Source organism: Halictus rubicundus, chromosome 18 (genome assembly GCF_050948215.1).
Source record: "Halictus rubicundus isolate RS-2024b chromosome 18, iyHalRubi1_principal, whole genome shotgun sequence".
NCBI classification, from domain to species: domain Eukaryota; kingdom Metazoa; phylum Arthropoda; class Insecta; order Hymenoptera; family Halictidae; genus Halictus; species Halictus rubicundus.
Window position 1 is genome coordinate 5,982,400 of NC_135166.1, and position 25,242 is coordinate 6,007,641.

The following is a 25,242-nucleotide window of genomic DNA, read 5'->3' on the forward strand; positions in this document are numbered from 1 at the left end:
TCTATACCCACGGCATTCCCATAGTTTAGACTACAGTTAAGCTCGCCAAAAAGAACGTGTTGTAATATGTTCTCTCGCGGAGCTTCGGAAGATGGCTTTAATCTCGGTATCTATTCGCGATCGGTCATTTATCAAAACCGATGATCGGGTGAGCCTACGCTCATTGTGTTCTGTCGAATATCTTTCAAAGCAGATGAGCCTCGAGGAGATCCACAGTTGGAACGAAACGGTTATTTCCTTGGGCAAACAAAAACGTATCTTGTTTAAACAAGACAGACTGACGTAAGAAATAATATTGGAAAGTTGACCTTCTTCGCCATTCATCGAATTTTTTGATAAAAATAATAGACACAACGTCGAGGTCACAGTGGTATTGTCTTCGTTGGTTTTATGAACAAATTCTTTCGGACACTGATTGATCAATGCAGGATTTTTTGATACAAACAATAGACGCAACGTCAAAGTCACGGTGGAGCAAGCAAGGATAATAATTGAGGATAATAATTGCCTTCTGTTGGTTTTATGAGCAAATTCTTTGCTACATCATTTCAGGGCATCCGACGATGATGGAGAATTTTCTACGAGATACCAGGGGGATTTGTGTTTGAAAAAAAAAAATGTAATATCTCGTCCAAGGGAACGGGCGTTCCGTTCCAGCGTGAGGGCTGGTGATTCGCGCAAGAAACGCGGAAGGGATCGGTGGAAGAGGCGAATGTCTCCATTAAAACGAGCAGGACCCTCGGACGAGGAAGAGGTTTGGTCTTGCGGGTCGGTTGCAGGGTTGTTTCGCGAGGGATAATCGAGGAAAGCCTCTAAAATGGCGTTATTGCGCAACGATATGTGCGTGCGCCCGGTGAAATGGGTTGTCTCGACGCTCCGGTTGGCCTTGGCTGTAAGTGGAACCCGCGGTTTCTAAGGATCGCCGGTGAAGATCGCATTAACATTCCATGGGAACGGTATTTCCTCGGTACAATCGGCTGATTAGGCGTCCGCGGTTCTGACCAGCCTCGCGTTCCGGCTTCCACCGCATGATTGCTTCGATTTTCAACCCAGACCCATGAATGTGCTACATTTCCACCGGCAACAGGAACCTTGACCAACCAAAGATCCGACGCTCGAAATTCGTGTCGTGACCGTTCGCGTAATTGAACGAAGACACGATACCTACCGCAAATAACGGTATCCAACACGCACAAAATGTCGTCGATATCGGTAACATAGAAAAAAAAAAAAGAAAACGCACGCGAGCAACGAACGGAATCGGAAGCGAATCGTTCACGAACATCGTTGCATGTCCATAGAGGTTCGAAAGCATATGTAAAACTACAGTAGAGGATAGAAATCTACAGTAACTCCGAAGAAAGTGAGTCCAATGTTGGAGAAAAGTGTGTCAAGTGTATAGTCGAGCATAATTGAGGAATAACGCAACTGTTCTTAGGGGGAGGGGGATGATTTTCGTACGAGGAATTAAAAAGAAGATCCTAGCCAAATTTGTAACAGTCGATAAACTAGCGCAAAAATTCATTTCCAGTCAGAAATGCAATGTTTGCTATTCTCTCCGAAACTTTTGGCAATGGCAATTGTTTTTAAATATTTTCGTCACGGATTAAACTAGTCCTAAGTTTCTCAGCAAGACGAAATCATTTGGTTCTCTCTGAAAATTCCTACTCCATTTTAAAAGATTTTTGCCAGATCGTTTTTAAATGTTTTGAAAGCCTAGAACAGTAAAAAAGACACGGAGGGTTAAATAATACTCGAGGAAACAAATTTGTTGAATAATTCCTCGTGAATGCGTCTTTGGAATCACAATACTTGTAACTAAAAAATATCAAAACCCGCCATTTTCACAGGCCCCGTAAACCAAGAGTAGAAAAAACCACCCTGTCTGAGAGGGTGGTAACCTACTTCCGGCCGATGCTAGTTGTGACTGAAGTCAAAGCGCCAAAGAAAAGTGTGCAGGTGTGTAACAATGTTCTAGGTTCATGCTACCCGGAGGGTCGCAATAAACACAGACTATTTACACATGGAGGCAAAGCCGTCGGGTCAGAGCATGGTGGTACGTGTTGTATCTTTCGGAGAAGAGGATCACGGTAAGGGTATCGCGGTAAGAGAAAATCGAGTAGTCCTCGGGAAATAAAGATGGGATTGAATGTGGTCTAGGAGGTTTTGAATGCTCGTGGTCCGTTCGTTTCAATCCGGGGATCAAATCGCGGCGGCAGCGGCACCCTCGCCGCCATTTCCCGGACATGAACGCGTAGCTATGCCACTTTTGATACGGTTCCGCCTGGGCAAGGACCTCTCGACCCTGCCTCGGGTCGAAGCAGAGCTGGAGGGTCGTCGTGAGCGACCAGCTGGCAAAGACCTTTCGCTTTACGTTCTTTCAAGGTGTGCAGGCCGTGCACGTGCACGTTCAACGTGCCCGCGAATACAGGGCTTGACGCGTCGGCGTGATATCGCATAAACGTGCGTTCCGTTCTACCCGTTGCTGCCTGCATGGACACCAACCACCACACCGCAGCGCTCCGCGCCGGTTAGGTTCGTTTCTATCGAAATCGGAAGAAGCTGCTCCACGGAGGAGGCCTCTCGGCCTCGGGGTTCGCCCTTCCGCATACTTGCCCGAGCCACGGCGCCGATATTTCACCTGGCTAATGGATTGAAATACCTTAAACTGTTGTCCCTTCTATCGGTGGTGGACCGTAATTACCGGACGAACGTGAAATAAGGCCTTTTCCCGCGCGTTCAACCGTATCAGAGCCGTGCCCGGGCCCCGGGACGTCTAATGGCCCGTTGTTTGCGGCTCGTTTCCGAGCCGACGCATTGTTGCTTGTCACGATTATGACGCGGTTGTTTATTAATTAACCTTTATGCGCGAGCCGGCACCCGACGCCTGCCGCCACCATAGCCGCCGCCGTTACCAGACACTTCATAACGGTCCACCAACCGTTCTGTTCCCTCTTTGCTACACTGTGAACGGTGACTCGTTAATTCCTTCGAGGAAACAGGATGCTACCTATCTTTTCGATCGCAGAGGCTCAACCAGTCGATTCTGATACGCTGCTGGCTCTCATATTTGAGAGTACAGGTGGTCACGATACCCCAAGCGCATCTGGCCGGGTTTAAATGCTTCGGTAAACTGAGATTTTCCTCGGCTTCAGGACGTTAACCCTGCCATGGGGTCTCTGATGAGTATACGGGGTTCCTATATGGGGTCTCTATGATCTTTTCATTCAAAATAAGTCAATTGTGAGAGACAGAATGGAGATAACCATGTAATTATTCTTTTAATAATTCCAATGAGCCATACTAACGTAATAGTGCTGATACTTTATTTACCGGAAATTTTAGAGTAGCATTTTTAAAAGTAGAGATCAGGATTTTTCAATACGTTGGTCAGAAACGACAACAATTCATAGGTCAATAAATTTTTAGATTTAATATAATGTACGAACTTCTTCTGAAATTGTTATTTAAAGCGAAGTTGGTGAGCTCCTATTACATACAGTCACTGATACGAGCAATGTATGAAGTTCTCAAAATTATTAAAAAATAATATAATTTTATTAATCCACGTCATGAGTGTATCAAATCAAAAGTCTACTCATGACTCTAATAATCTTCATTAATTGTCGCTAGTCTATTTCACAACTGAAGGAAATATTCTTTGACTTGTTGTACCATTTTCAGTCTCAAATCACATACTCAACAGCCTATTATATTATTATATTATATAATATTATTATATTAGTAAATCATCTACATGATATTTCGCAGTCTGAGTAAACATGCTACATACCACTCAAGGGTTAGGTTTCTCATTAACAGACTATTTTATACATTTATGTTAAAAATTAACAATATATAAAATTGTGGAGACATTTCTATCTCATTTCTGTTCCTCACAATTAAGATAATTTTTATTTTGCATAAAGATCCGCAATCCCTTCATTAATATTTTCAGATGACAATGTATGTTGCATTCATTTTACTGAAAATAAATGAGGTACACTGTGAGGCACAAATTGTTGCTGTCGCAATAATATCTTCATAATAGAGTTCATGCATTTTATCCTAAAGACAGTTTCGAATATTCGAAATTTAGTAGAAATATTTTTCGGTGGCCGACTGTATACGGTTTTTGATCTACAGGGACTTGCACATATTTCTTTTACTATCTACAGTCTGTGTGACGTTATCGAAATGAAAAATAACATTTTTTTTATAGTCACTCGTTGTACTATCAGCTATGATTTTTGTATGGAATCTTGTTTTATAAACATGTATCTTCAAATTTCTCGTACACAAATTTTATGGACGATTTTATCTTTTATAATCACGTATCACATTTTAGTATATTCTAGTATATTATTATTATATTCTGGCATGGTGTATAGTCCAGTATATTATGGCATATTCAAGAATATTATACTATATTCTAGTATATTGAACTACATTCTCGTAAATTACTCTACATTCTATAATATTATAGTGTACTCTAGCCCATCACATTAGTGATACTTTTTAACCATTTTTTCGATCTTCCTAAGATTTGTCTTTATAGTTGTGTAATGAAACATTTAACGTAGAAGTTGTTTAAATCAAAATACTCTCGATCAATATTATTTTACGATCTATAATAAATCTCTGACTAAAACTATAATATTGTATTGCATCGGCTATATAAACCTTACATGGTCTCAAGCAATAAATAAATAATAATTCAACTCTGTACGGGTCGCAATTCCTGAAACAGCGTTCACTCAATTTTATGAAAATAATTCATTAAAAATCAGCAGAGGTTACTAGACCATTTTCTGTGATGAAATAAATTTCCACCAGGTGACCTGTATATTTTTACAACGCCACAGTATAGCGTTTCAATGACGTCACTATGCGCATCGACGAGCCATAACCGGTTAAAAGGAAGTGGCATTTACGCGTATTTATATTTTCCGTGGCGTGACTGCACCGGCACAGTGAGTAACGCGCCGTTTATTTAGCTTCTATTCCATTCTGTGTACCTCTAAATATTTACACAAGGAAAAAAATTGAAACTGGTCGATAAAGGGAATCGAAGATGCGTTCGTTTCGCACAGAGGGGCGAATTCGCACGCCCCCGTAAACACAAAAATCCACCGGGCAAAGTGGTTCGATAGCGTATAATTGAAACTGCCCAGTATCCCCTTTGTTCGTTCAATCTCCCCCCACCGCCCCCGCCCTTCCCCTCTCACGCGTTTTTCGTCGGTGCTCCACCGTGGTACAGTGTTTCTAATCGACTTCAAAAACACTTCATCTGCCGCCTGCCGGAAATGTTTGCAGAGAGAGCAGCACGTCACTTCGTGTCTTCGCTCGTGGGAGTACCAAGATGACGGGATGAATAAATCAACAACCGCCGGTACAAAGTCGAGAGGTACACTGGCTGGAACCGGCAATTATGCGCGCGGACAACGGATCATTCAAATGACCGGCTGATACGCGCCGGCTACAGTGCTACGAGGCAAGGGATGATTCCTCGTGAAAAATTTTAGGTCGAACTATAGAGTCAAGTTTTCGCGTAGGACGCTCAGTATTCGAGAAAAACAACTATGCAAATCTTTTGGACACATTTGTTATCGTGTCAATTCCTGCTGCATCTTAGTGTCTGTATTTATGCAGGTACTTCTTATTGTCCCTGCTATAGAAGTTGTCCATAGTAGTCTCTTTAAAAATATACTAAAAACATGTATGATCGCGTATTTAGAATCTCATAATTGAAGAATTTCACAAGGATTTGACAAAAATGGGTGGGTCATGTAAAGCAGAGGACAGATTAAAAGAATGTAAAAATATCAACGTGTTAGTTTAACGATTAAATCTTCAGAGGCAAAATTTAAGGGTTATTTTTAATGATGTGAATCATGTGGAACACCCTGTAGACATATGGAGTAAAATAGTTTACGAAACTTTGAGGTCGTTTTCTAAGAGAACGGTTGACTTCAGACCCATGGTTCCCGCGAGACTTTTGTTCGTCGCGACGAGTACTAGACGATAAAACAAAAAACAAGTTTGACCTTGAGATTCAAGGTGAAGGTCAATTCATATTATAGTCAGTAAACTATAATTTTGAGAAACCCTGCACGTACGAAATGTATCAAATGACCGTTCAAAGCCTCTTTCGCTCATATTCTCGGAACAATAGAAATCGATGCGGCACATTATCGTCGACTCTGATCAGGAGGAATTGTAGCTGAACCGCCGTGCGAATCGGGAACGAAATTCCGCGCGGCGCAGTAAAACCCGCGCTCACATCCCGATTATTACAAATTTATCCGTTCCCCTGGGCGTGGGTAAAAAATAATGCGTGGCTAAGACGATGATAAGTGAGTACCAAAGCGTAAACTAAGCAAAAGCATAGTAAATCCTTTCGACCGTGAACGGAAACGACGTCGCAAATAGCCCGTAAGCTTTAAAGCCCGCGTTAAACAACACTCGCTGGCCGCATAACACAGGCCCGTTGGTACCCACGTCGCCCCGCGCGATTTTTCTCTCGTTTTAAGACATTCCTCGAGCAACTGTAATGACAACGTGTCCTCGAGGCCTTTATGTCATCTGATTACGCGTTGTTGCACTGACAACGAGCAACGTCGGACCCGGCAGCCTAACGAGTGTTCGAGAGGTGTACTTAGCATGATGCGAGGGTACAGACGGCCGGTCGTTTCCACGAACGCGATGAAAATTCCCATCGATGACCCTAATTGCGAATTAGAACGGGTGGGGGTTCGTTAGTTAGAACGACGGGAAACAGGTTTGAGAATGTTTCTTTAATAGTGGCAACTGTTTATTTATTAATAATACAAGAATGATGTGAAACTACTACCACTGACGGAGCGATCTGTAGCTTGCATAATCTCGGGAACACTTCGGAATCGAATGAGATTAGATCGGTGGTAGTAGTGCCACGGCAGGGTTGCCACTATTAAAGTTCCAGCCCTCGTAATTAGCAGATCAAATAAATAAATAAATTTTCTGAACAGTTCCTCATGGATGCATCTTTACGATCTCCATAATCGTAAATTAAAAATATTACCACCCGTCATTCGCGAAAACGCGCGCAAAATTCGAATTTGAGTTCTATAACCTTGAACACCTCGTGGTGGGGGTCGCTAATACGAACAAGGAGGTTGCAGCTAGCGAGGTTCTACTGTACTGAAAAAATAAAATCGACGTCCGTATATTTCTCGGACCTTGGAATCGAAGACGATTTTTATTTCGCATAAAAATCCGCAACCGAATAGATTATCGAGTGTCAAGCCTAAGCGATAGCTCCGTCTCGAAGCTCCCAAGCGCAACGGGGCTGAACAACGGCGTTCCTCGGCGTTCTTCTTCCCGAGGTCCCGAAGCAACTCGGAAAATATCGGCATCGGAGAATTCGGAAACGTATGAAAAATATTTAAATGGGAATATCGACGCGGATAGAGAGAGGGGGTGAGGGGGTGGGATGGGGGTCGAAATCGCGAATAGCCGTCCCGTGAAACGACAAACATACGGAGGAATCAAGGTGGCCCAGAGCTATTTCTCTGCAACTTTTCCAGAAGGATAGCTCGTTCCCTTTGGTGTTCCAACTCGCATGAAACGTCGGAGACGGCCGCTTCATGACCGAGAAACACTCGAAAGTCTATAGGAGCGTGATGTAACGTCCGCCCCCGATCGAAGAATCCAATAACTGGAAAACGCACCGGAGCGTGTAGAGGTGCCTTCGATTCTCGAAGACCTACTCGAGGGAGAGACGAAGGGAAGATGGAACGAGAGCGAGAGAGAGAGAGAGAGAGAGAGAGAGAGAGAGAGAGAGAGGATAGGAGAGGAGAGGACCGTGGGTGTATGTCGATTCGTGACGAATCTCGGGGACGAGTGCGTCCGCCTTTTTCCATCGGCGGATATCGTGCCCCCGCGACCAGAAAGAAAAAGAGATATATAAGCTCGACCGGAAAACGACTGTCTCTTGAATAGGACCGCTAGCCGGTCTTCTTCTTTCTTTCCTTCTTTCCAGACCCGTGTCCCCTTCTATCCGTCTCATACTCCGCTGTCGTCGTCCGTAGAGTCCGTCGAGTCCGTTCTATACAAGGCTGAAAACGAAAAATAGCTGTGGGACACTCTCCCTACTCACCGGCACAGGAAGTCCGTCTCGCCTAAACAGAGCTCCAGACAGTGCTGCCGCGAAGAGGCGGTCATCGTTCTGCGCGTGTGCCCCTGCAACCGATGTCCTTGCACCCTGTCGATGCACCAAGCACGCTCGCATGGCCTCACAGCCAAGCAGCTCTTCTGCGCGTAGATGGGGAACACCGGCAAGTCCGGTTGCGACAGCGCATCTGAGAACAGAAAACAAGCAGCGAGGGTTAACGTGACACGTCCTGCTTCCTCGCGATCATGCCTCGGTTTTAAACACTTCGGAACCAGTGTCCGTGCAATGGGGGACTCTACGTCTAATTCCTGATGTCGCAAATGTATAATTTCACGCATTTTCTACCATTTGCCTCCTACATTATACTGTAATTCTTTGTATATTTTCTTAAGAGATCCTTGAGCTACACCAATTCTAATCGAGAACGGTGACATGATTTCTAAGCTTCCTTTTGGCACAGCACAATCAGTGAATGTTCTATTAACCCTTTGCACTCGAAGCTATTTTAACCCCAGAACGGAACATTTCTTCCGACCTAGAATATTTCGCTTCTATATATATTTTTTTGAAATGTTTAGTAATTTATTAAGCACAAACAAATTTAATAATTTAAAAAATATTCTGAATAACGATGCAGCAATTTTTAGTGGTGCCTTACAGTCGCCATTCGAGTGCTAAGGGTTAACACATTGTTGACCGGTCACGAGTTAACTCGTGTTCTCATGCTCAAACGCTGTTGGGATAATTCAAAGGAGAACATAAAAAGTTATATAAAATATATGTCCGAAGTTTCATTTCAATGCATTACGTATAAGTAAAATTTATTGAAGTTTGTTCAGATTGTTTCACTTCCACATTCAATTACACGACAATAAAAATCTATTGTTATCTCGCAATAAATGCGGTCCTGTAATTTATATAATAATTAAATCAAATCCGATAAAATTCAACTTTCTGATTATAAAATTATTAAAGACATATAAGTGCATCTGTGCGGGAACTGATTGGGTAGATTGATTCATTTATATGCATACTGTAACACGAATCAATTGATATTCCAATTAATGCACCATTGCAACTTACATAATGAGATCCAATATCACGGTATTATCCTCGGTGAACATTATTTAATCGATATTACATTCTCTGGAATTGTATGTTCCACTTGAACGAAATTATTCTGACGATATTCGAAAATATACGAATAAAATCATAATATTGAATGCAGTAAAAAAAGTAGAATAATTGTAACTCTGAATTCAGATGTTTTGCAATTTTTTCAAGATTTAGGCAATTCACTGGCATATTTTTAAAATGTCGAAAATAAGACAAATTTTTTCTAAAAATTGAGAGAAAATAGGACAATTGTAATATCGAATACAGATTACACTACTATATTTACAAACACTATCTAATCGAGATGATAGAGACAAGTTCAGTGGCACATTTTGGACTCTCAAAAGGTAGACGAATTTTATTTAAAATTGAAGAAAAAAATAGAATAATGCTTCGTAGACAAATCATTCATAATTTTCTCAAGATAATGTGGACAAGGGGGATTGAATGATTACAAAATGCAAGCATTTTATACCATTTTCAAAAGACTGAATCTAACAGCACACTTTTCCATTAAATTTATAAATTTTCTTTGGCGCATTCTGCAACGCATTTCCCTTAAAAGCGGTTCCCTTAAAACTTCTACATTTCGCAAACCAATATCGGCGCGAATGTCGCGCCAGCTCATTGAAGCAGTGTTCAACTGACGCTGATCAATGCTTACTATTCTCCGTGTTCGCGACAGTGTCTGGATCGTTGCAGCTCGTTATTCTTCCGCTGTCGATCCACTCGAAGAGAGAGAGAGGGACCGTTAAGTGGCGGAATAATTTTTCCCGCCGTAATGCCGTTGCCGTGTCATCCCCCTTTACGAAATCATAATTAATTTCGAGCATACTGTGCCGCTGGGGGAGCCTCGATGGGAGGAACGGGATTTTCGATGGTGATTCGTTGAAAAGTTTTCCTCGACCGAAGGACATACGCTGGGACAGGTAATGAGGTTGCTGTCGTTCGCCTAAATGATGGAATGCGGTAACGCACGCTTAAATTTACCTCGGGCCTATTCTTCTCCCACCACTCATTATCTTAAATGTCCAATCAGTGTCACAGTGTCTCACCCACAGGACAGGAAAAAGTGATCATGGAATAAAGAAATTTTTATTTTCAATAATAATCATCTTACCTTCATAATTGTAGCAACATTGGATAGCTGAGATTTTTCCGATTGAAACGAGCCCAAACACGAGGTATATCGCACTAATTAACATGGAGCACTGTTAGTTACAGTAGTGCACACTTAAGTGTCCATCGCTATCCCCACCTATATCTGGAAATTGGACCTCGGACTCGGCTTCGAGCGGACCAATTGAAACTTGATGCCATATTCCCTTACCTTCCTTCGGTTGAAGTCACCCCTCACTTAAGTGTCCGCATTCGATCCTGCCTAGGGACGCTTAAGTGTTCACTACTGTGTGGACTTAACTTGATAAAAATAGTTCGACTTATATCGTGTTTGGACTCATTTTAATCGGAAGAATTTCGGCCATCCATTGGTACTACAACGACAAAGGTCAGACGACAATTACAGAAAATTCAATTTTCTATTGCATGTTTTCTCCGCCGATGCTCGACATTTATCATCTCACGTCCGTTTATTATACTGACTCTCTCACTTTGTCGAGCCGTGATCGACTCGAGTCCTATGAAAAAAGAATGTCCTGCTCGCGAGAATTTCTGGCTGCCGAACTGGTGTAAATTTAACCGTGCACTGCTATAACGAGGTTGCTGTGGTTCGCCTAAGTGACGGAATACCGTTCCCGTAGGAGGCGTTAAAGACATTCAATTACCAGGCCGGCTTATCGGGAGCTTTCGCGCGCGCCAGGGAGAGAGAGTGCGAGAGAGAGAGAGAGAGAGAGAGAGAGAGAGAGAGAGAGAGAGAGAGAGAGAGCCTAATGCCTGTAACTAATTTTAATGAGTGGAAGCTGCGACCGCGATCGCGACCGCAACAGAAAATGGACGGCCGTTCCTTTTGCGGCTTCGACGCGGTCCGTGATGCGGAATTTTTCGCGGAACGCTAGACAGTAGGAAGATGTTCCTCGTTACGGACCGAGGGGTAGGCGCATTACAGTAATCAGCGGTCACTTCCGGGGGCCTACATGTAGGAAACAAGTACCACTTACTCGTTATAATGGTACCGCATTACAAGATAATGGAGCATCCTCGGATTGTAAGCACTTCGCAGGTACGAATAGAATTTTATCGGAAGGCTGAACAGCTTCCTCCGAGCCTCGTATTGTCCCGGCTACCACTGTTTGCCTTTTATTAGACGCTACACGAGCACCGATCATTCTGTTCACTGCATTTGCCACTGTCTTGTCCATTCCTACAACCATCTCAAACGTTTTTACACGATTTTACACCGACTCCTCTCAAACCACGACTTTTATAACGCCATCTTATCTGCGATGCTGAACGTATCCTCTGCACTATAAACTTTGGCAATTTTATTTGTCAAATCAGTACCCCTTATTTTGAACCATCGTGGACGATTATAAATGGTGCTAATTTACTTCGAACAGTCTGAGGATCTTTACGCAAGGTTAAAATTTGCTACATCGATTGCAACAAATGGGAACAAAACAGAAATTAATCTCGTCTTTTAATAGTCTCCACGAGTTGAAAATGGGCACAACAATATTTTGTAATTCTTCTGGTATGCTCACTTTTTGTGTTTCTTCTATTAATTTCGATCGTATGTATGTAAAATCTGCAGTGCAAACATGATATATATTTTACGCCCGATTTAACCACACATTTCGAAGCGAAATATCTATAGTGTTTTTAGTGGTACTATCGCCTACGATGACTTTCATATTAAGTTTCACCACACCTTATTTCGTCAAGATAAACATGCATTGTCGTCAAACATTTTTGCCAATCATCACGCTTCAAGTATAGCCTCCACTTATCATTTCTGCCGAGAGAAAAGAAAATTGTACTGTAGAACACGTCACGCAAGCAAGGAGTGGGGGGTAGGGGCGGGGACAACCTTTGTAATTCCAAGGCTGCGTTCCCGATTATACCTTCTGTCACTGTGTTCATCCCACGTCAAAGTCTCATCAGTGATCTGTGACAAGTGGCAATCAGAGAGCCCGCGCGATTGTTATTATTTCAATAGAAACGCGACGTGTTTGTAACTTCTGAATCGCCGAATGCGAGAGTCGACTAACGCGAAAATGATCCAGACGAGTGCAATTACCGGTCCTCTCCCTCTCCTCTCTCTCTCTCTCTCTCTCTCTCTCTCTCTCTCTCTCTCTCTCTCTCTCTCTCTCCTCGATCGATCGATTCTGTAATTCCACGTCCTCCAGAACGTATCAGTTATATCCTGCGGAAGGAAGCGTGATACATAGGCCACGGTATCGACCGTTGTTATCATTCCATGTTTTTTACCGTTCGTTTAACGAGCTCTCTTCTGCGCCGCTCGTTCCGCCGTGAAAAATATCGCCCGCGCACACAGAACAACGCACGCCCCGCTGTTGGGATATCTGAACCGCCACAAATGTGTGACAAATTTTCTGAAGGGAAAATCCTCGCGCCGCGAAAATCCTCCATCGACGCGGTTCTCGGCGAATTACTCATTTTCCACTTCGTTCCTCATCGATTTCAATTTAACCGACCAGTCTCTCCAGAATTAACGCGCCCGGTAATTCATAATCTTTCCCCCTCCAGCTAAAATTCTATGAAATTCGCGCGAGTTATACAGGGTGGTAATTCTACGCGAAAAAAGAAGTCGAAAATATAGAATAAACATTTTTCGTTTGAGGCTTTGTTTTCGAGAACATCGAGTTCGAAAGTGCAGCCAATGCGCGTGTTATTCGATAGGAATTGTCTGCTGCGTCTGACCATGACCTACCAATTCTACTTCCTACGCATACTAAAGCACGCGAACCCGACGGATCTTTAAATTCGATTTTCTCGAAAACAAAGCCTCAAACGAAAAATGTTTATTCTATATTTTCGACTTCTTTTAACGCGTAGAATCACCCCCTTTCCGCTTGTACCACCAGTTACCAACCACCCTGTACATCCTGTTTTATCATTGGCAATATTGTTCCGTTTTTATTAATTCGAAAATTCAATTTAAACGTTGTGAGGCAGGACACAGAATAATTGTTAGGTGTACGAATCAATTCGCAGTCAGAAGTTCTATCTACAAGTACAGTGAATTTCTCTATATATGTCGCCAAGGCCTGGGTGATAAACGTCGCGGAATTATCCCCACTACCGCGAGGTATACGAAGCTCGAGAGGCCTTGGACGCCGAGGAGTGCAAACATAACACGGCTCGGGCATGTCTCCTGGACGATACATGACCCCGACAAGACCCGTGTTGTTGACATATATCGAGAGTTCACTGTAATTAACGTATTGATCGAATGATTCGAATTATTTTGTATAATACTTAGTAATATTTTCTAGGGTACCGAAGGGCAACTTATTTTGTAAGATTAAACGATGCTCGCGCCATTTGCAACCTCATAGAACAGGAATAAATTGACTATCATATCCATGAGGAGTTAAGGACTCAAAGGAAAGCTTCCGACCCGTTTCATCGACTCCCCGATCATTCCAATTAAAACCAGACCAGCGGACAGAGACGCTCCCCGGTTCCACTTAATTCTAAGCAATTCTCCGACGCGGGCTTGTCACAGGAGGAATCGCGGCGCTTATCAATGAAAGACTGTGCGCCGATTGTTGAACGTGCCGGAGATAAAGCGTCGGTGGCTTGCGCCGAAACTGTCAATCCGCGAGTGGAGCGCGTTATCCTGGCTCTGTTCCAGACTTCCGCAGCCCCTCCTTTCTGTTTTCGTTTCTCGGGTTTCGGGCACGTATGCATGTAGATCGCCGGTAAGATTGCGGACGGTCGTAAATCTTTTAATTTCTGCCGGCGGAAACCGGGCATGCTACTCTCGGTGACGTTAACTCGACGGCTGGGAAAAGCGGCTCGGGGATGAAACGTGTTGGACATTTCTCGCGGATTATTCATACGAAATATAACGATAATACGCGCGATGATATAATTAACACTTTGATCGCCAAACTAGAAACACCAAAAATTAAGCTATTCGATGAAATAAAAATTGCAAAAAATTAAATGTATGATACCGAGTAATCCTCCCACTTTCTTGCATGTTACAAATCCTAATCAAGTTTAGTACAATGAATATATCAACGTAAAAATTCATTTTAAAACCTGCACAAATAATTCCGTCACCCACATATGTGTGACGTGGCGTTCAACGTGTTAAAGATAATATGAATTTTTTTCAAGAAACCCGATTTTTCTCCGGCGAGAGAATTTGGATTGAGATTATAGAGAGAATTTCGGAGACGATGTGGAGGGGAGAATGGTGGACGAGAAGAAAATGGAAAATGGTCTTGAAGACCTGAAAGAGGTCAATAACTTGGCTCGATGACCAATCTATTTTGTACCTCGAAGAGTTTACCAAGACTGCTGACGTCTAGCATCGCTAAGAGACAGGACCATGAGGAGGGTACGAGGACCGGGACCCGGTTCTATCAACGGTTTCTCCTTATCGTCCCCGCGGCTTCCGGTCGCGGAAAAATCATCGGGGACTCTTCGTGGCCGTGCTGGACGTGCCTTTGTACTTAGAGGGAACGAAATAGCTCTATATCGCCGTAAATCTGCAGTGATTTATCAGCCGGTGCATCGTCGTTTCGCCGGCATGCTACATCATTTCATACTAAAACACGGGATTCTCTGCCCCCTCCCCCCGATTCGAAGCCGCGCAACGGCCCCGTAGTCGAGGAAGTACGGAAAGGGGAACTTCCACGTGTAGGTTGTCACGACGTCGAGGGAAATGTGGAACGACCTGGGCGCATCTGCAGCGGCGGTATTACGGGACGGCGACCGCACAAAATGATGCAAGTAAACCGCCTCGTGTGTACCAGTACCGCGGAACAGTTCGATTTCTGATATACGAGGCACATTTAGATACGATTCAGCCTCAAGTGGCATTGGCAACGTACCACGCTCGCTGTCCCAGCGACTCCTTCGTCGCGGTGAACTTGATGTATAATCTCGGTTTTCTTTATCTCCTCCTCCTCCTTTTCCTGCTCGTACTCATCCTCCTCCACCTTCTTCCTCATCCTCTTCTTCTCCATCCTCCTCTCATCCCTTCACCGCCCCTTTCCGCCGCGCTTTTTCTCCGATCGACGCTCTTATTCCTCTCCTTCGTCTTCTTCTTCTTCTTCTTCTTCGTCGTTCCGACTTCCTTCCTCGAACAAAGGCAATGAAATTCCTTCCGTGCGTGGACTTTCCGCGCCCCCCGCCCCCCGCCCTTTGCCGCAAGATTCTTAGGAAAGGTGGTCCCCGATAGAACTCGCCTATTGTCTTCGGAGCGCCACGAACGGTATACTTGTATCGATAGTTGAAATAATAGAAACCAGATATTAATGGATATCCTACCTCGAGGACGCTTTCAAATTAAGAAAACTTCCCATTGTCCGCCGTAGGATTTTTTCGACTGCTCCGGTTTGATTTGTTATCCGTCTGGGAGCAGCTACTCGCGGACGTGGGAACGTACTTTTATCACACGATCGTGCGGATCTCTCCCGTGAGAAAAATAGTTTTATACTTATGTAATTACTTGTTTTATATTTCTTCAACCCTTAGACTGCAAGGCTATTTGAAAAATATTTTTCAAATTATTACATTTAAATTCCACCATTTTCGAAATATTCCAGGGTCGGAAGAAATGTTTCGTTTTGGAATTAAAATAGCTCCGAGTGCAAAGGGTTTATAATATTCTTATTGTACTGTTTATAATTACAGTAAACATGACACGGAACAAAAATTGCGATTTGTATCAAATTTAATTTATTTTTATCTCATTCTAATTCTTGTAAATACGTTAATTCGCCAGAAACAAAGTAATTGAATGTTTTCGATAATCTGGGCCAAAATGGACCCGGACAACGCCGTCGAAGGACCAAAATTATGTGTTGGAGTGTGAACGGCCGGTTGCAGAGTTCACACTGTTTCGGAGTTTCATTTTGTAGGAGGAATTTGTATGTCAGTCTAATCAGGGATGAAAACTGGAACGGTGTTACTTTATGTGGTTTCGCAAGATTTATGGTAGTCCCATTCGTTTTGCTATTTCTCAAGTATCTTACGCCTGATATACTTGATATCATCGGATGGTATGCTGATCTCGTCATTAAGCGGAAACAGGGTAGCTTCTCTAGCAGTTTCATCTACTTCTTCGTTATGGCGAGCGGGTATTTGTGCGATAGTGGTTGTAAATATTTTATTAGCCATATCTGTGTATAATTCTGGTATGTTGATTTCGTTCTGTGGATTTTATGTTGCTGTTATAGCACTGGGAGTCACTGAAGATTGTGCATGTTCTGGTTTGTTGATTATTGGAGAGTCCTGGTGGTTACTTTGTTTTTGGTCTTCGATTCGTCCGTAAAATAACAACTCTGTTTCATGTATTTCTAACAAAAATCAGTAGTCGAGCCTCGAAATAGTGAGACCATTGGAAGAATTTAATATCATAGCAATATTTGTCGACTTATTGAAACGATTAGGAGTTGCAACAAATTTTCACAACGTTTTTATTTTGCCTAAAGATCCGCAGTGGAATGACAAGAATTTCGGAAATTGTTTAAACTTCCAGTGAACGCGTAGCTTCGGTTTCGGTTGATTTCTTTCATCACGAGGTTTATATCCATATCCTGATTAGTGATGGTTTGCTAAGGGGCTTCTTAGGTACATAAGCATAAAAGATTATCGCCGTGTCGGGACTTAAAATATGCACAGGACTCGGCCTATTTGTTTTACATAAACAGGAGCATTAAAATATTTTGCCGCGAGTCGCAAGGCTCGGCTGCTCCGTAGAGATAAATCGGCAATTATCGTCGCGATGAGTTCTTTAAACCGTTCCGTGTCGAATCAAGCTGAATGGGCGGCTTGCAAATTGCCGTAGCGGTTTGCCTAATTAGGTGATATAATTGAGGCGGATATTATGCGTCCCGTAGCCTGGGGATCGCTCGGCCGAACGAATCGTTTTAACGTTTTTTCTTTCTTTATCTTTTTTTTTTTGTTCAACCATAGTTTCCACGACTCCGCGATAGGAGAGTCCGATTCCTCGAGAGAGCTCCGATTTTGGAACACCGAGTCTAATTGCCGGCGTGACCGTTATTATGTACTGAAATTACGGTCCTGTTAGGTTTATTGGAGACTTCGATGCTCTTAAATTGGAAGTCACGCAATGTCGGAGCGGTCGTTCCGTTCCGCGAGGCCTCGGTCGTTAGCATGTAAAATTGTGTGTACTCTTTATTAGCGTATTGACAACGTTAGGCCGCTTACCACATTGTTCCTCGTAAAACATTTTTACGGACTCCCCGGCCTACAAGCCGGGGGACAAGTTTTTTGCGGGACCGTTTATGGCCGCGCATGTACTCGCGGATCGATGCTAAAAATGCTAAATAATTCCGCCGATGTAGATAATCCCGTTCTAAAAGTGCGATCCTGCCGGAGCGCGAGAGAGGCCAGAGCCGCGCTAGAAGGACTCGCGGGATCGCGACGCGCCGGGTCGTTGAACTCGTTTTGACACGATCGCGAGGTTGGTAACACGTGCGGTTGGAAAAAAAAATACCGTTAAAAAAATTTATGTCCCATTAGAACGCCAGTTGTTCCAGAAGAAACCGATGTTACAGTTAAAAGTTAAACATGCTTCGCGAACTGCCGGCCAGATTTAAACGCGATCGTTTTGATCGTTTTTACTGTTTGTTGCGCGTCGAAATAAAAAATACGGTTAGACCATTTCATAAACTGGCCACTATACTCTGTGCAATTAACCTCTTCCCGTATAATAACCAGTCGGACTCGCGATGAAGATTTCAAACAGGATCTATAATAGTTAATACGAGCGTAAGTTTATTTCTTTCCTATTGAAATAAAATTTTATTCGTCTGTTATCATTATTTAACACTAATCCTAACATGGTCGCTGTAAAGACGTTTGTGTAGTAAACGGCTGAATAAATTCCACTACTCGAACCTGTGTTAGACGAATGTCGAGTATAAAATCTATATAAATTCAATCTTCTTGCTTTTATGAAGCAATACGCTCCAGTTATTTTCCGTGCCCCGTAGGATTAATGCTACGAATAGTAATATAATATAATCGTGCAGTAAATATGAATCTACTTTATCCACTGGAAAACTATTAAAGATAATCATTACAGAAAATATGACTCTTTTTAGCTAACGTTTCTTCTACGCATACTCGGGTTTCGTTTAAGACCGACACGACGCAATTCTGACGAGTACAGTGTCGAGACATATATCGGCCAGGAGATACTATTCTTTGGATCCACTCCGAACGTTGGGAATCGGTTCATGGCTCCTTCGGGGTATAACCCGCGGGAGTGGGGATAGTTCTGGGACTTTTATCGGCTAGACGTTTGTGACATATATAGAGTAAACACTGCAGTTCTCTAGAAGCGATTTTGTATCTCGGGTTTACTGCAAATCTCTACAGTCTCTGCTCTCTGGCCTAAACTCCGAATCGAGTTATCAGAAAATTGTATTTTTTCACATAAAATATACCTTTTCTCGGGAACCACCATCTTCCAAAACTCTTTTCAATCTTATACCTTACTTTCTCCTGCATATTGTAGCTTGGGATTCTCCCAAAATATTTCTTCAAAAATGATTCAGCTATCCGCGCAATTCTTTCAATTCTCTTAGGACCAAGCTTTGAATACTTGTGAAGAATATAATTTAAAAAATTTTACTAGAGGAATCAAAGAAAAACAATTTTTTTGAAGATGTCGTTTACAGTTTCTGAGAGAAGGAGCATACTGGGAAGATCGAAGGGTGTACGATGTTCGAGTCCTCTTAAGATGGCCGACTACTGGCGTCAAATGACTGTCCATTGGAACAATTTACCCAAACTCTGTTAACTAAAACAATTTCGGTGACAGAAAATTTGTTCGAAAGAAAGCGGGGGGCTTCCTTTGAAGAAAAATTCCGTTCCTGTGTGCGACGACTGTTGGGTGCTTTCTCGGTCACCGTGCGTAACGTCACGCGCGCCTAAATTTCTATGTTCGTTTCCCGGCGCATAATTGCAGCCGGTCGTTAGACGAGCTTAACGTGGCGTGTAAAGTCATAGTTTTTCAAGTGGCCGCAAGACCGGACGTTACGTAATTGTGCTCGTTTTCGCGACTACTTTCTGCTGTTCCCCGGGACGGGGGTGGAGGGGGTGGAGGGCAAAGGAGCGACAAATATGACGGGTCCCGTCGCTAATTTACCAGTTCGCTGGCCAGCCGAACACGCGGGATGAACAATCGAGGAGGTGCACACACACACACACACACACACACACACCGTTGTTTCCCATTCGGATCGATACCATTCGATACGAACCGATCGGGGCAGGTATCCTTTTTTTACACCACCCCTCTCCACTCCCCTCCTCTCACCCTCTTCTCGCGGGTTCGAGGACGCAGGATTATTGGACAGAAACGGCGCGGCCAGCGTGATTTCAGTTTCGCTTGCTCCGTTCGGCATCGATACCCGGAGAGTTAATTATTTTTATTTCGATTCCGCGGAGATACAACGTAGTCCAGCGAGATACTCGCCCACCGTTCCGCCGTAATTAAACCTTTAATCGGCAAAATGAAATCGATTTTGCCCAGCCGTCTTTCCCCCTTTTTCTTGTTTACGCTGGTTTCTCTTGTTCGAGGCGGTACTCCTCTCTAACCAGTTCAAAAAACCGATTTTCCCCCCGCATGCATCAGAAACGCGGCATATTAAACGTAGGATCGTGAAATCTCGTAATCGTGATCCAGACAATTATTAAATTATCGCTTGTACCGTGACGAATCCAAGGCTGGCGACGAGAGAATTTAAACTCGAACCGCACTCTTCGACCTGGCTGTTGCGATATCTCGAAAACCAGTGCACCAATCGAACTCGAATTTCGCACACGTCTTCAGCACATGCAGGACTATCGTCTGTACCACAATTGTGCCGAAATATATTTTTCTCTCATTTTTACAGCCCGATGGAGACAAAGAAAACCGAGGAAATCAATACTTCGTGTTCAAAATGCCGCCATTTTTTCAGTTTTCGATATTTTTCTGGTTCATTGGTGCAGACCACAGTCAGAGGGGTGCTAAATAATATTTAATTATATTTCTTAATTTTTCTCTTACCAAGTTTGGCTTGTTCCCTTGTAGCCAAGTTAAATATAAATTTTCAATGAACAATAATTTTTTTGAATTAATCATCACACTTCAAAGACAAGCGAATACGTAGAAGTGGAACTAGCGTTGATACCCTTTACTGAATTTGTGCAAAAAATTCGCCGAGGATTCTAATAAAACAGCGACCGGACTGGAATATCAAATTGAATACAAATTTTCAATAAACAATAATTTTTCAACGAAAATATTCGTGATAACACCTCAAGGACAACCGAATACGCAGAAGTGGAACTAGCGTTGATACCCTTTATTCAATTTGTGCAAAAAATTGGCAGACAATTCTAATAAAACAGCCACCGGACTGGAATACCAGCTTACACATAAATTTTCAATGGACAATAATTTTTTTAAAAATTCGTGATAACACCTCAAGAACAACCGAATACGCAGAAGTGGAACTAGCATTGATACCTTCTACTGAATTTGTGCAAAAAATTAGCGGAGAATTCTAATAAAACAGCCACCGGACTGGAATGCCAGCTTAACACTGCGAATTCGCGAATTCGTTCGCCACGAACCTATTTAGGAAAGCAATATTATAGGCAAAAGGAAGTTAGGCGTGCGCACGACGCACGAATAAGAAAAGTTTCTCGGTTGAACCAACGCCAGGCGTTTTCCAATCGTGGTTCGCGCTCCCAACCGCCGCCTCTCTTTTTCGCCGCCTTCTTGTCTGCTCGGCAGACAGTGATGCAATTCGAGAAATTGAATGCATTTGTACTTTTAACGTCCCCCCGCGACTGTCTCGGCCGTGTCGCCCTCTCGTCACGACCACTTTTCCATCGCCCCGTTTCCCTTTTTTCCCCCGTTGCCCGGAAAACGGAGAGGCCGCGCAGCCCGCGCGAAATTCACAGACACGCGCCGCGCCGTCTTCGAAATTTTACTTTCAAAAATGCCTTGACACTCGCGGCCCCGAGCCGCATTTCGTATTCCGGCGAATTATTTCGGCACGTCCGGCCCCGGCACTCTTCACGGAACAGCTGCGAAAATTTGTTCCGTTCGCGAAAATTTCGTTTCTTTTGATATTGCTGCCAGTGTGTCTACATTTTACGATTGAAGCTCGTGCTACTCGAAAATTCAACTCTTCAATATATTTTCAACGGGTCCTTTAGAAATTTTTGATGTTCAGCGAGCAGAGAATATTTTGTATAATCTGCTAATTTTATTTTTTTTAATGAAGTAATTTCTTTTCTCTGCGAGTCTAAATTTTTCAGGAATAAAAATAAACTCGATGTTATAATGCATCTTGAACTATTTCTGTCCATTACTTGGTGGAGCCGAATATATATTAAATAATTTTCTAAAGTGAGTACGTGATTCTTAAATGGGAAAAATTTATTTCTCCTTTTTCGTAAATATTTTTTACTTTTTTGATATTGTTGCGTGTGCCAACTTCGCGGTATTAGAATTGCTTTAATAAATCTACTAACTCGAGTCAAGTAGAATTTAACTTATATTTGCCTCATTTTTAAACGAAGAAAGTGCCTCTCTTTTATTTTTCAATTCTTCTTTATATTGATGCAGGTGATGCTCATTATATGAGGATTGGAGTTGCTTTGATAAATTTGCCGAGTAATTGACTGTCTCTCGCGTCTCATTTTAAAAACGGCCAGAAACGTAGTTGGACAATAATGATATTGTTGTTTCGAAAAGTGGGAATTTTAATGAGCTCTATGGGGGAGGTTACTCGGGAATTCCGTGCCTAATAGAGATTGACGCACCGTAATCTCATCCTTAAGGGCAATGGGCGGCGGTACAAGAACCACCGTAACGGTTTCAGAATTAACGGACCCGTTTCCTTTAATTAGGATCCTTTAGGGCGACCCTGTGCTGCATACCTGACCGCTCAAAGAACCGAGCACAATCATGATGTATATAAAGCACTGCCAGCAACCTGAAAAAAACTCGGAGGGCAGACATGTTTGTTCCCTTCTTGTTGTTATTGGTCTTCGCTCTTTGTGCGTTTACAGCAAACACTGCAAATTGAGTCCAACCAAAAAGAAAATTGAATTTCCAAATAAACTCAATAATCTACATTCCATATAGAAAATACATACGTTTATTGCCAAAATAAGTTATTCCTCTCGCTTTAGATTAATCCTTAAAGCAAACACAACGGAATTTAGAAGTACGAGGTTTCGATAGAAATCTTTCTGATTAAAATGGATTTCATTAAAATAGAAGAATATACAGAATTATTTAATTTAACACTCAGGGGAGTGAGGAGGAAATGAATTTGTAGAACTGATAGGGAAATATCCAAATTGTATTTCCTTTACTCGAGCGCTCGTTGTGCTCGTAATGATAAACATGTATATACAGCGTTGAATATTTTTTCTTTTCCTTGACTCAAGTACTCACGGCATTCCGTCGTTTATGTCTGGCAGTAATGCCATAGTTAAAAGACGGTGCAAATCTCAGCAACGCGAGCAATAGCTCACAGCACGCCGCGATAGGCCACATTAGGAAACAATACCTTATTATAACCGGCTGGACTGACTCTAGCAAGCAGAAACAGACAACAATGGACAGACAAGCTAGCGAAATAGCATTCAGCAGCCGACAAGCCGAAACAAACGTTGGCGTTCAATCCTGCACAGCGATTTCGTTAAACAAAAAAAAAAAAAATCATTCTGTTCTTGACCTTCTTACGTCTAATCTCTGCAGTCACGAATGCAATGGACAACCAACTGCAATCTTGCCATTTTTTTTTCATACGTTGGCATTCAATCTTGCACAGTGAAATTTCGTTCCAGAAACTTCGAATCGTTCTATTCTTGACCCTCTTACTCCTCTAATCGCGGTTACGAAATGAACCTAGGGATCAGCTGCAGTTACTGCACTTGCACCGCGGTTCTTGGGACGCACATTGCCTGCAGGGAAGGCAGTGAACACGTTTTTCCAGCTCGAGCAGAGGATCGTAAGAAAGTTCGAGCGCTTAGAACTGTCAACGCCGAGTAGCACGCGGCAATCTTCGGCCTCGGCCAAGCAGATCTGCGCGCGGAGGGACGCGACGCGACGCGACGAAAAACATGCATTTCGTTAGTGCATAATTGTCGCGAATGTGAGCCGGTCGGGAGCAGGCTCGGCGCAGTTTTTCTTCGGCCGCGTAATGTCGCCGGAACGAATACATTCCAGGCTGGCGTGTCCCCTCTGATGGTATGTTTCTAATTTGCGTGCATGCACCGTGCACCCCATCAGGCGCAGCAAGAATTTAATACACGAAACCACGCCTAGGCGAGCCTAGGGGGAGCGTCCTGTGCAAACGGTGTCGTTCGAGCACGCCACCGACGAGCCTGAGTCACGAGCATGCGACCATCTCCGCACGACCGAACAAAGGAGCAGCCCAATAACGTAATTACTTTCGATGGTTCTCCAGAAACTGTTCACACTTGGACGCGAGCGCACCTAAGCCCGCGCAACGGCACGCATGCACGCGTGGTACACGCACAATCTTCTCTCTCTCACACTCTCTCACTCTATCTATCTGTTTCCCTTTCTGTCTGTGCCATTCTCGCTCAGGCCGGGACCCTTTATGGTCCATTTCCGCTCGCGTTTTTGCCCGATATCGGACCGACAACCGGCGAAACTGACAGCCCTAGTTAGCCGTAGAACGAGCCCTATCTAATTTCTACCGATCAGCCTCTAAACCGCTCGCGAACCCTACGCGTCTTCCCATCAATTACCAGCGATACTTGTCTCTACGAACCGTGTAGCTTTGCACGCGCGTTCCTCTTAACTCGGTACAGTCCGTCGAAAAAGCACCACTTCAGGGCCCATTTTTTAACCCTTTAACCGAGCGATCGCGAGCTGATCCTTGAAGAGAGCTAAAAGACTTTCGGAGAGGAATCGAAAAATACATTTTTAACTGTGATGTCTCCATTAGTGACACTATATTTGCACTGAACTCTTAGCACTCTGGCGACTGTAAGGCGCCATTAAAAATTGCTGTATCATTATTCAAAATATTTTTCACAGTATTAAATTTGTTTTAATGAATTACTAAATATTTTCGTATGTGTAACACGAAAACAAAATATATAGAAGGGAAATATTCTAGGTCGGAAGAAATGTTCCGTTTTGCAATTTCTTTGTTGGCCAGAATTTCCCAGAAATGAAAGAAATCTGTATATAGATTGTACTCCCGTATTTTCACCGATAGAAATGAATAATGTCTAGTAGATTTCGCTTGAAATCTTCGTCGAGAGTGTTTAAGCATTCTCGTCGCGAATCACAAGAATTATTTCCACGAAGCTACTTCGGACGTTATCATTCAGCTCGTATCTTCCTATGCGACTAGCTTAATGTTGCACGAAATGCTTTTGCTTTTCATTTTGGGGACGTTCTTAATTTCTGTGTCTCGGAACATTATTTCTCCGAAGAGTTTGTTGAAGGAGTTTGTTAGCAGAGTTGTTCGGAAGGGCTTCTTAAAAGAGTTTAATAAGAAGAAGCTGCATTTTCGAGTGGAGTTTTGGCATGTAAAATCGCGCAACGTGGCGGAGGCGTCAAAGCGCACGCGTGTTTCTCGATCGATCACTCGCTTTCTATCTCGTTAAGAAGATTTCATCCGAGAGAGAGAGAGAGAGAGGGAGAGAGGGAGAGAGAGTGTTGTCTGACTAATTCCGTAAACTATTCAATATTTGCATACGCGTACAATAACCGGCGCGTCGAGGGTTTAATGATGTGTTAGCTGAATCCTTTAGTGGCCGAGGTATATCCCCTTATGCACTCTTGTCCG

The 25,242-nt window shown here is 43.1% G+C and overlaps 1 protein-coding gene across 1 annotated transcript in view; it reads right to left on the minus strand.

Moving 5' to 3' along the window:
• Nucleotides 1–25,242, minus strand: part of Neo (ZP and PAN domain-containing protein neyo) — a 390,616-nt gene that overhangs the window by 94,580 nt on the left and 270,794 nt on the right. The window contains exon 7 of the mRNA XM_076803529.1: nucleotides 8,141–8,342. Within this exon, the coding sequence (XP_076659644.1) occupies nucleotides 8,141–8,342 (202 nt within the window). The remainder of the gene's footprint in view (nucleotides 1–8,140; nucleotides 8,343–25,242) is intronic.